The 12223-nt window shown below is 40.5% G+C and overlaps 1 protein-coding gene across 1 annotated transcript; it reads left to right on the top strand.

Annotated features, from left to right (window-relative positions):
- Window positions 1–7698: 7698 nt before the first annotated feature.
- On the top strand, window positions 7699–8712 carry LOC311248560 (GTP-binding protein Di-Ras2; the record flags this gene model as incomplete). Its single annotated transcript, XM_084339423.1, has 2 exons — window positions 7699–8007; window positions 8422–8712. The coding sequence occupies 2 exons, from the start codon at window positions 7699–7701 to the stop codon at window positions 8710–8712; spliced, it is 600 nt and encodes a 199-aa protein (XP_084195549.1).
- Window positions 8713–12223: the final 3511 nt, after the last annotated feature.

Here is a 12223-nt window from a genome sequence, read left to right as displayed (position 1 = left end):
CTGCATCACATGCACATACATATGAAATTAAAATGGGGGACCCTGATGTAAACAAGACAAACGTCTTTCTTTGGTCTGCATCCCCTTAACAATTGTATGTATTGAGCCGTACTGTATTGTACCCATTCTGCAATCTGTTAAATAAAGTTTTCATTCATTCATTCATTCATTCATTCATTCATTCATTCATTCATTCATTCATTCATTCATTCATTCATTCATGTGGTCTAATCTCGAGCACCACGTACTGTATACCACCAGGCAGGCCAATCTGCTCTGCCTATGCGTGCAGTTTGTTAGAGGTACTGCTATAGTCAAATGGATGGTCTCGAAACACCTTGATCGTGTTTTGATGCGAAGAATAATACAGTGAATCCAAGCTCAGAACTGAGGATGGTAATAAACCCGATTACAAGTGGTAGGCTTTACATAACACCATTCACCTGAAACACCCAGCGGACAAAAAATCTGAAAACACATTTTTTTTTACACAACAAGATCTTTGGAAGAAACCATATTTTTTTGTCCAGATGATAATAAAACAAAAAAACGAATTTGAAGCACACACACTTGTTAAATTGCTCAACTAGGATTTATTGGGCCATATAGACTGGAGAGTGAGGTTCCAACTGTGATTTTCCCCCTTTGTACCAATTGAAGATAACAACTATTTTATTATTTTATTTATTATTTATAACAATTTTCCAGTATTCCAGCCGAACTGTATTGTATAGATTCATCATCTCTGGCAGAGGTACTATAGATTATTTAATTACTGTATACTGTTACAACCAATAAAGGTAAATGTTTGAACTTAATCTTTGAGAAAATGTGTTTTTATATCGTAATCTTTACTTGTGTCCATGGTAACTACTACAGTACCCATAACAAGCAAAGATAAGCCTCGCCAATCTTCAACAATCACAAGAGCTCATCTACTCTGATGGATATCGTGACATTCACCACCATCTTTGTGTTAATTTCAGCCATCAATAAAGGGACACATAAGGGACAAAAGGTGTCTTGAAGGGATGTCAAATGTGTTTTTCTGTGCTGTCTGGCACTTGACCTCTTAGCCTCTATCAGTCAGACATGAAATAACACCAAATAACCCTATCTGGGGTTTTCACAGAATTAAAGTCCATGGAATGTTACTAAGGTTCTGTTTTGATCGTAACAGGTAAAACAGTCATGTTGAACATTCACTTTTTTAGACCATTACTAACTTGATCATAACAATGGTCTGAACTGAACAATGTCAGTTTAGTTGTCAGAGCAGAATCCCATATGACTTATGACCAGTGGTGGAAGAAGTACATAGTGCCTTTACTTAAGTAAAAGTAGAAAAGTAGATAAATGAGTACTCTGGTAAAAGTAAAAGTCCTCCATTCAAATTCTACTTAAGTAAAAGTAGAGTATTTGCTATTGAATGTACTTAAGTATCTAAAGTAGGGATGTCCGATATTATCGGCCGATATTGGCATACAAATTTGATATCGGAAAATATCGGTATCGGTTTAAAAAAAATTATAATAATTTTTTTTTATTAACATTTATTTAACCTTTATTTACCCAGGCAAGCAAGTAAGAACAAATTATTATTTTATTTATTGTCAAAATATGCATAATGTTGTGTTAATTTACACGACAAGAGAGAAATTATTCAGTTTTGGGGGGGGGGGGGGGGGGGGAACCCTGCATATATCGGTATCGGTTGATATCGGTTGATATCGGTATCGGAAATTAAGAGTTGGACAATATCGGTATATCGGTATCGGTAAAAAAGCCAATATCGAGCATCCCTAATCTAAAGTAAAAGTATGCATTCTACATGACGTTTGTGTATCCATTGACCTCTAAAGGTTATGTTAAAGTGGTATGTGGTCCAGTTACGCTGCTCTGATTACATCCTCTTGAAGTTGACAGTCTTCAAATGTGAAAGTATATAATCTTTCTATGCTAAATCCTTTTTCTTCAAAGTAACTAGTAACTGATGGGTTCAGATAAATGTAGTGGAGTAAAAAGTACAATATTCCCCTTGAAATGTAATGGAGTAAAGGTATAAAGTTCCCTAAAATGAAAATACTCACATAAAGTACAAGTAGCTCGCAAATGTACTTAAATACTTGTTCTCTCAAAGTTCTTGTTCCTTCATTTTATCACAATCACTAAAAATCAGCAACATTACACGCAATAACTTCATAAGAATACGCTAGGAAACACACATCTGTGAAATAAACAACATTTGAATGATCCATCTTCCTATGTTTCATTTCCTGGAGGCGAGTATCTATGGGAAGCCGAAAGGGTCAAATTACGTCCTTCTGCACACCAAACGGCGCTGTCTGTGGTTCTGAAACAACAGCATGTTATCCTGTCCTCTCCTCTTCTCTCTTCTCTCTCCTCTTCTCTTCTCTTCTCTTCTCTTCTCTTCTCTTCTCTTCTCTTCTCTTCTCTTCTCTTCTCTTCTCTTCTCTTCTCTTCTCTTCTCTTCTCTTCTCTTCTCTTCTCTTCTCTTCTCTTCTCTTCTCTTCTCTTCTCTTCTCTTCTCTTCTCCTCTTTTCTGTTCTCCTTTCATCTACAATCATCAAATTATACTTAAATGAAAGTATGGGTACCGTCTCAAAATCGTACTAAAAACACACTTGAGTAAAAGTCAAAAAGTTTCTACTTTTAAATGTACTTAAGTACTAAAAAGTAAAAGTAAAAAGTTTTTTTCTGACTGTCTATTCTTCTGATAGCAAGTGTTTAATCAAAGATCCTGCTTTCTAGTCTTGCACCTAGGACCAATCAGCATGGGTATGGGCGGGTTCATTTTCCATTGATGGGGATTTGATTGGCTGTTTTTAAATAAAGTGCGGCCGCAGGATTAACGTTAGTTCGGCCAGAGAAACAAATATACTAATTAAAATGGTTGGACCTGCAAGATTTGTACTTTGTACTTTGTAGGTCTGCATTTTAAATGTAAGGAGTAAAAAGTATGTTTTTTGTTCTCTGAAATGTAATTGAGTAAAAGTACAAGTATACAAACCTAATAATACTCGAGTAAAGTACAAATCCCCCAAAACAGTACTTAAGTTCAATAATCAACTAGGCTGCAGTAAAAAACTTAAAACCAGATTCTCAAACATAAACATAAAGACAGACAACACGCTCATCACAGACAAGCTGGATGTAGCCAATTACTTAAACATCTTCTTCACAAACATAGCCACAACACTGGTAAACAAACTACCCTCCCACTCAGGGCATTATGGGGTAGAACACATAGTAGCATACTACAAAAACCTAGGGGTCCACAAAGACGACTTCAAACTTGAAATGGTAACAACCGATGAGGTACTCAAAAAATTGAGCGCCCTCCAACCTAACAAGGCCACTGGCCATGACAACATCCCCTCCAAATTCCTCAGAGACGCAGCAGCCGCCATCACACACATAATAAACCTCTCTATAAAACAGGGGCACGTCCCCAAGGACTTCAAAATTGCGAGAGTGACCCCTCTGCACAAAAAGGGCAGCAAATTAGACCCAGGCAACTACCGCCCTGTTTCTATTCTTACCTCCATCTCGAAAGTCAAGGAGAAAATAGTCTACGAACAGGTCGAAAAGTACCTGGCGGAAAAAAATCTAATCTACGAATTCCAATCTGGCTTCAGAACGTCCCACTCCACTGACACATGCCTCCTCTATTTGAACGACCACACAAACAAGAGGTGGACGCGGGAAAATACTGCGGCATGGTCATGCTGGACCTACAAAAGGCATTCGACACTGTCAATCACTCCATTCTAATGGACAAGCTAAAAGCAATTGGTTTTGATAGTTTATCAGTGAGCTGGATGCAATCCTACCTGGAGGGGAGAGAACAGATGGTAGAGGTAAACGGTACTCTATCCCCCCCCCCTCACAGTGAGCTGTGGTGTTCCACAAGGAAGCATACTAGGACCGCTACTCTTCCTAATTTATGCAAATGATATGTCGTCAGCCTGTGACTGCAACTTGTTCCTGTTTGCGGACGACTCAGCCCTGCTGGTCTCTGACAAGAACAAGTTGCAGGTTGAAAAAACCCTCAGCTCGGAACTAGGCAAAATCTGCATATGGCTCGCTGATAACAAACTATTATTACACATGGGCAAAACAGAGTCCATTCTCTTCGGTTCAAATAACAAACTCAGCAAGACCGACGGCTTCTCAGTTACAGTGGGTGACAATATTGTCACAAGGAAAGACGAAATTACCTACCTGGGTTCCATCCTAGAGGCTAATCTTTCCTGTGACAAAATGGCATCAAATGTAATAAAAAAAGTCAACCAACGGACTAGATTCTTGTACCGGATCTCCTCCCTGGTAAACAAGAATACCCTGAAGACTCTGGCAGGAGCACTCATTCAAGGGTACTATGACTATGCATGCACCTCATGGTACCAAAGCACCTCAAAGGCGCTTAAAACAAAATTACAAACATCACAAAACAAACTGGTCAGACTACTACTTGACCTGAACCCCAGAACCCACCTCACCCCTGCCCACTTTGACAACCTAGGATGGCTTAGAGTAGACGACAGAGTACAGCAACTTGCAATGGGCCTGGTCTACAAGATACACTATACGACCGGGGTGCCCATGTACATGTCAAAATACTTCCCAAAGGTCAGTGAATACCACAACCACTACACCAGAGGAAGCTCAACAAATCATGTTAAACCCAGATTCGGATCAAACAAGGGATTAAACACGTTTCGCAATTATGCCACAACAATGTGGAACGCCCTACCCAAAGCTGTAAAGGAATGTGAATCCCTGCCCACATTCAAAACCGCTCTTAAAGAGCACCTACGGGAGGCTGCAATTCGAAACTGGCCACTGTAAATGCCCAAAACCCCCACCACCTCCTAATAGACAGTCTCCTCCCCACCGCATGTATATATTCCCTCCCCGCCGTATGTATATTTCTCTCCCACCCACCCACCCCCTCCTAATGTACAGTCCCCTCCCCATCATATGTATATACTCTGTCAGGATCTAGGGGTAACAGTACTGTATATTTGAATACCGTTTATGTCACAAATGTATCAGTACTAAATACCTATATGTCCCTATGCCATAAATGTCATGTATGTTGTTTATGTCATAAATGTCTATATGAATTGAAAATGGGGGACCCTGATGGAAACAAGACAAACGTCTTTCTCAGGTCTGCATCCCCTTAACAATTGTATGTATTGAGCCGTACTGTATTGTACCCATTCTGCAATCTGTTAAATAAAGTTTTCATTCATTCATTCATTCATTCATTCATTCATTCATTCATTCATTCATTCATTCATTCATTCATTCAAGTATTGTAACAAAGTACGATTACTCAAGTACTTTATACCCCTGGTAATCATCTCTTTCTACTTTTGTGTAAAGTTCCATCATTCAGTTTCATATCACCTCATTCGTAATCAGAATCAGAATCAGAAAGGTCTTTATTGCCAAGTAGATTTAACATACAAGGAATTTTCTTTGGTTGTTTTCGGTGCGACAATAACGGACAGATAATAAAATAAAAAGGTGGAATAAAATAAAATAGGATATAAACTAAATTAAGTATAAGCACAATAGAATATAGTTAAATATTAGTAAAGCTAGCCTATGATGCTCCTTGGAGTGAATGGTCTTGCCTCACTTTTGTTGACGTTCACATTCCCGCCTGAATAGACAGAGGTCTCTATTGTTGTTCTATTGTCTACAAGCTGAATTTACAAGCTGAATTTCTACCTCCTATAACCCGTTGCAAAGTCTGCTTTTATGTGGATGTCCAATCAGCATTGATGGTAAATGTAGTCCACTACATATAAACTCCTCAGTGTGTGCTATATTGACGGAGAAATCTCCATTCTCCTCCTCGCAAGGCCGTGCCGGTGGTGCTATACACGTACCAGGATGCATTGTGCGCAAGCAGAAGAAAACCACCTAGCCAGCTTGAAAATGATTTGTAATTTGTAACTTTAAATTTGCACATTTATCTAAACATATTTCCGACTATGAAAACGGAGCTCTCCTCTACTAATGTTAGTCACCTCATCGGCTAGAATGAACACAAAAGACCGGAGGCTAGCGCTAGCTAGCTAACTAACTTAGCTATTTAATACATGATAGCACATGATAGCACTAAACTAAGGAGGACCAGAAGCAAAAGTGTCCCTCCTTCTTGTTGTCTGACTGCGCTCTAGATGTGGTGAAGAGTGTGCGATAACTGGGTCACAATATCACTGATGACATGTGTGATGAGGTTGATGCACAGCGCCAGTGCTGCAGACAGGATGCACGGGCCAATATGCTGCACGAACATTTTATATGTGTACAGATAAGCCTTTTCAGAGCCTATTGTACTCCATTTACACTGCACACCTCTGGTGTAATTATAGCACAGCAAAAATGAAAAAACTGCAGGCAGGATCCTCCTTAAGCTCCCAAGACGGACTAGTGCAAGCCATTTGTTTGTGACTACAAATGTCCCCACCTTCTGTGCTCTGCTGAGGAACTTGATGTTTAAATGTATGTGTGGACTATTAGAGTAAAAAAACAAGATAATAGGTGCCATTAGTGATGTCAAACAAAGTGATACAAGGTACTCCTCTGATTTGTGGAAACATTGGAATCGATGCCTTTATGTATTTTAATCTATGTTGTTAGCCTTGTTTCTTTTGTTATTGTATTCTTGTTGTTGTTTTGTATAATGTGTAATATGGACCTTGAGTCTGAAATGAAGTCTTCATCATTATTATTAGATAGAAATATGTTTGAAAAAGCGGTTCTTTTAAGTTTCACTTTCACTTAGATTGACAGGCAGTTAGCTTGTCATTGACCTTTTTTATGAAGCCATCCTAAAATTCAGTCAAGTCTGATTCATGAAACCTTCTCATGGCGTGAAAGGCACATTCTTGACAACACTGAGACACGACCACGTTTGGCAGTCCTTTTCAATTAATAGATATGAAGTTGAGAGTCATGCAGGCTGATTTACATTTTGGTTTGAAGGGAAATGCTTTGCTATACAAACGGGAGCCCGCTGCGAAGATTAGACCATTGCTTCTTTCTCATACGGATGCATTGAGAATCTTGTTTATCATAAACCAAATGTAGCAATTGGAAAATGGCAGCATTATTTATTTTGTATTTGAATTTCCTATCTCCACAGACTATGATTTATGACAAATACAAATGTGTTTTGTGGCTGGAGAATGGGTGTTTTCTACTTGTATTTAAGATCAGATTGGAGCGTATGCACCCTTCATAAATGAGATCTTTCATATTTTAGTTTTGTATTAGGCCTGCTGTATTTCTTTTCTTAAGAGCTTTTGTCTTCGGGCAGCTTCACCGGTTCTTTCATTTCAAGAGCTCCTCTTTCAGCGCTAACATTTAGACGGAGCTCCTTCTTTCAGCGCGCTCGTTTACAGCATCACGGATGCGTTCGCCGGTTCAAAACATCCCATTTAACACCATCATCATCATTGCAAATCCGCAGAGACATGGAGGAATTAACGCCGTGCGACTAAAACCCAGCTGAGCCCTGATAGAAATGTAAATTTGTTATCAGGATCATCAGGCGGAGAGAGAGAGAGAGAGAGAGAGGATAACGTTTCGACTTTGTCCCGCCTGGTTCTTCCTCTAGATCACCTCTAGAGACTCCCGACCGCCGTCATCATCATGCCCGAGCAGAGCAACGACTACCGCGTGGTGGTGTTCGGCGCCGGCGGCGTGGGCAAGAGCTCCCTGGTGCTGCGCTTCGTCAAGGGCACCTTCCGCGAGAGCTACATCCCCACCGTGGAGGACACGTACCGGCAGGTGATCAGCTGCGACAAGAGCATCTGCACGCTGCAGATCACCGACACCACGGGCAGCCACCAGTTCCCCGCCATGCAGCGGCTCTCCATCTCCAAGGGCCACGCCTTCATCCTGGTCTACTCCGTCACCAGCCGGCAGTCCCTGGAGGAGCTCAAGCCCATCTTCGAGCAGGTGGGCTATCAGATCTATTATCTTTAATCCTTCAAAATGTTCAGTTGCTATCGCATGCACTTATCTGTGTTTCACCACACACCACCTTCTAAGGTTTCTCTCCTCCACATTGCCTGTGGTGCATTTTTTCCTATTGCTAGGTTTTAGTGAGTTTTTCCTTACCTTCGCGTGGGGTATGTCTGGGAGTGTTGCATTTATTTAGCATATATAAAAAGAAAAATTGACTTTATGGTGTTTTTGTTTTGTTCTTGACTTATTGTGATGTTTCTTCTTGACTTGTTTAAAGAAGACGTGTCTGGCCCATGGGGACATTAACGTGTGTTGTCGGGCCTTACAGAAGACGTGTCCGGCCCATGGGGACATTAACGTATGTTGTCGGGCCTTACAAATACATTTGATTTGATTTTGATTCAGGTGTGCCAGATCAAGGGCGACGTGGAGAGCATCCCCATCATGCTGGTGGGCAACAAGTGCGACGAGACGTCGGGGCGCGAGGTGGAGACCGCCGACGGCGAGGCCACGGCCAAGAAGTGGAAGTGCGCCTTCATGGAGACGTCGGCAAAGACCAACCACAACGTCAAGGAGCTGTTCCAGGAGCTACTCAACCTGGAGAAGCGTCGGACTGTCAGCCTCCAGATCGACGGCAAAAAGAACAAGCAGCAGAAGCGCGCGGAGAAGCTGAAGGGGAAGTGCGTGGTCATGTGACGAGGGGGGGGAGGGGACGCCGGGGGAAGTGCGTGGTCATGTGACGAGGTGGGACCCCCGGAACGCAGGAGCCGCTACACTAGAGAGTCAGGGGACGACTCTGCTGAGAAGGACAAGAGGTAGAGTCGGGACTCGCGACGTGAGGATTGTTCTACAGGACACAGGACACGACATTACAGTACCGGTTAACACGCGGCACCTGAAAGTTTACACCATCACCTGCTGTAGTTGAGAGCAAAGAGGAAAGAGGAAAGAGGAAAGGCCCAACATTTGAGCCAGTCTCGTTTTCACGGTCAATTATCTTACGTAAGATGATGAGAGGGAGCCCTAGATAATTCCTCTGGTAAGCCACACATACATAATAGGCATTTTGAAATGACATGTATTCCCAGCTTGCTATAGAGGGCATTTTAATTGCACCCAGTGAAGATCCTAATGTTAATCAGCAGCGGCGCTTGGCAACCTTCTCCTAACTGCGGCCGACCGCCCAGAGTTATATACGACAAAGAAAGAGTATCTGAGAAACGCATGAATCCTACTGCTGCCAATTGATCGAATACTTTTTTCATTTTCTTTCTGAAAACACTGCAGGACATTACAACGGCAAAGCAAGATGTTGTTCCAGAGAAAATACAGACACAAGGAAGGACTTTTTAGAATGCAAATAACATTTGGGAGAACAGTGCGACAAGGGAGCGAGCGATGCTCGTAAGATGAGGCACTTGAGTTAAAGTGATTGGCTTAGAGTTAGATGAGAACTGGAATAAAGACTAGTAAATACTGAAATGGGTCACATTGGGTTGCTTTTATTTTTCTAGTTTAATCTTGGTGGGAAAAAAATATATTTTGAAAAAATATATTAGTAGCCTATTATCAAAGGTATGATCCAAATATAATTTCCCCCCAAACCAGTCCCTTTGAATAAGGCCCCATAAAGACAGATATTTGAGTCAGATCAAGGTCAATTTAATCTTTGTAATTATGTGGGCGTGTGGCACCATCATGTAAGTAATAGCTTTATATTCACTGGTTCGGAAATATATTTCTACCTATATGCATAGTGTTTGAGCCTATTTGACACGAGGAGCTGGAGGAGCACAGCAGAGGATGGCAATATTGTGAGTGTGACGACTCTCGGAGCACGGCTCTAGTTTTGATCCTAGATCATAGTCATAGATCGCAGTATGCGTGGATGTATACATCGCTGTCTTTTGAGATGTTTTTTTTGAGAAATGCTTTGTCAAATGAGATGGCAAAATATATAAAGAGCTGCAAAGCAATATCACACAAATGAGCTGTGTGATTTGTGAGGTCACTTCCTGTTTTTAAGTATACCATTTTCACCGACTGTACTAATTTAATTACTTTATACAATCATGTTTGTTAAACTGTGATCCATCACCACCCCAATGTACCGGTGTCTACATTGCTCAAGGTGTACAGATGACGTGAATATTAATTTCATGGTGACGGGTTATGAGGAAAGGATTTGTAATTACATTTTCACCATAAATTCATGCGTTCACAAAACATTAATTGCCCAAGTTAAAGTGCCCTTGTATACCTTCATTACTGGCGTTGCATGGCATCTGGACCAAACTATCTCCGTGGTACCAAAATAAGTTGAATGTCTATTTTATTGTTATCCAAATTTCCATAGTGGTAAATCTGGACCCTGTTGACTGAAAATACAGTTAAAATACAGCTAAACACTGTATAGTGATTTATATTAAGTATTGCATTTTTGATAAAGGTAGTATAACAAAAGCCTCTTGTTTGTCAGAGCCTAAGCATATCAAATTGTACTTTCTAAACTCACACAGACATCTTTCTTAGCCGACATCTTGTTGGGCTTTGTTAGTTTTGAGAACGATTCTCACTATGTTGAAGTATTGTCGATATTTATATTCCTAAAACCTGGACTGGAATGAAAGGAACGGCACGTGTACAGTATGTACATATCCTCAATATGACGACAGCTCTTGTCAACAAGCAAGCTTTGTAGTTAGCTTGTATCCAGTGGTGGAAAGTAACTAAGTATTTTTACTCAAGTACTGTACTTACTGTAAGTACAATTTCGAGTTGTACTTTACGTGAGTATTTAAATTTTAGGGAACTTTATACTTTTACTCCACTACATTTCAATGGAAATATTGTACTTTTTACTCCACTACATTTATCTCTGAACCCATCAGTTACTAGTTAATTTGAAGACAAATATTTTGCATCGAAAACAAGGCAAAACTGTATCAGGTTTCTACTTTCACATTTGAAGCCTGTCAACTACAAGAGGACATAATCAGAGCAGCATACAGTAACTGGACCACATACCACTTTAACATAACCTTTAATCAGAGCAGCATAACTGGACCACATACCACTTTAACATAACCTTTAATCAGAGCAGCATAACTGGACCACATACCACTTTAACATAACCTTTAATCAGAGCAGCATAACTGGACCACATACCACTTTAACATAACTTTTAATCAGAGCAGCATAACTGGACCACATACCACTTTAACATACCCTTTAATCAGAGCAGCATAACTGGACCACATACCACTTTAACATAACCTTTAAGCAGAGCAGCATAACTGGACCACATACCACTTTAACATAACCTTTAATCAGAGCAGCACAACTGAACCACATACCACTTTAACATAACCTTTCATCAGAGCAGCATAACTGAACCACATACCACTTTAACATAACCTTTAATCAGAGCAGCATAACTGGACCACATACCACTTTAACATAACCTTTCATCAGAGCAGCATAACTGGACCACATACCACTTTAACGTAACCTTTAATCAGAGCAGCATCGCTGGACCACATACCACTTTAACATCACCTTTAATCAGAGCAGCATAACTGGACCACATACCACTTTAATGTAACCTTTCATCAGAGCAGCATAACTGGACCACATACCACTTTAACGTAACCTTTCATCAGAGCAGCATAACTGAACCACATACCACTTTAACGTAACCTTTCATCAGAGCAGCATAACTGGACCACATACCACTTTAACGTAACCTTTCATCAGAGCAGCATAACTGGACCACATACCACTTTAATGTAACCTTTCATCAGAGCAGCATAACTGAACCACATACCACTTTAACGTAACCTTTAATCAGAGCAGCATAACTGGACCACATACCACTTTAACATAACCTTTAATCAGAGCAGCATAACTGGACCACACACCACTTTAACATAACCTTTAATCAGAGCAGCATAACTGGACCACTTTAACACTTTAACACAACCTTTAGAGGTCAATGGATGAACACACAAACATTGTCATGTAGAATGCATACTTATACTTTAGATACGTAAGTACATTCAACAGCAAATACTTCTCTACTTTTACTTTAGTAGAATTTCAATGGAGGACTTTAACTTTTACCAGACTCCTTTTTATTTGGGTACTTCTACTTTTACTTAAGTAAAGGAACTGTTGACTTCCTCCACCACTGCTTGTATCACTGCGC

Source organism: Notolepis coatsorum (assembly GCF_963971535.1).
Source record: "Notolepis coatsorum genome assembly, contig: SCAFFOLD_3493, whole genome shotgun sequence".
Taxonomy (NCBI): domain Eukaryota; kingdom Metazoa; phylum Chordata; class Actinopteri; order Aulopiformes; family Paralepididae; genus Notolepis; species Notolepis coatsorum.
Note: the sequence above shows the minus strand (reverse complement) of the source record. Positions and strands in the feature narration are given on the sequence as shown.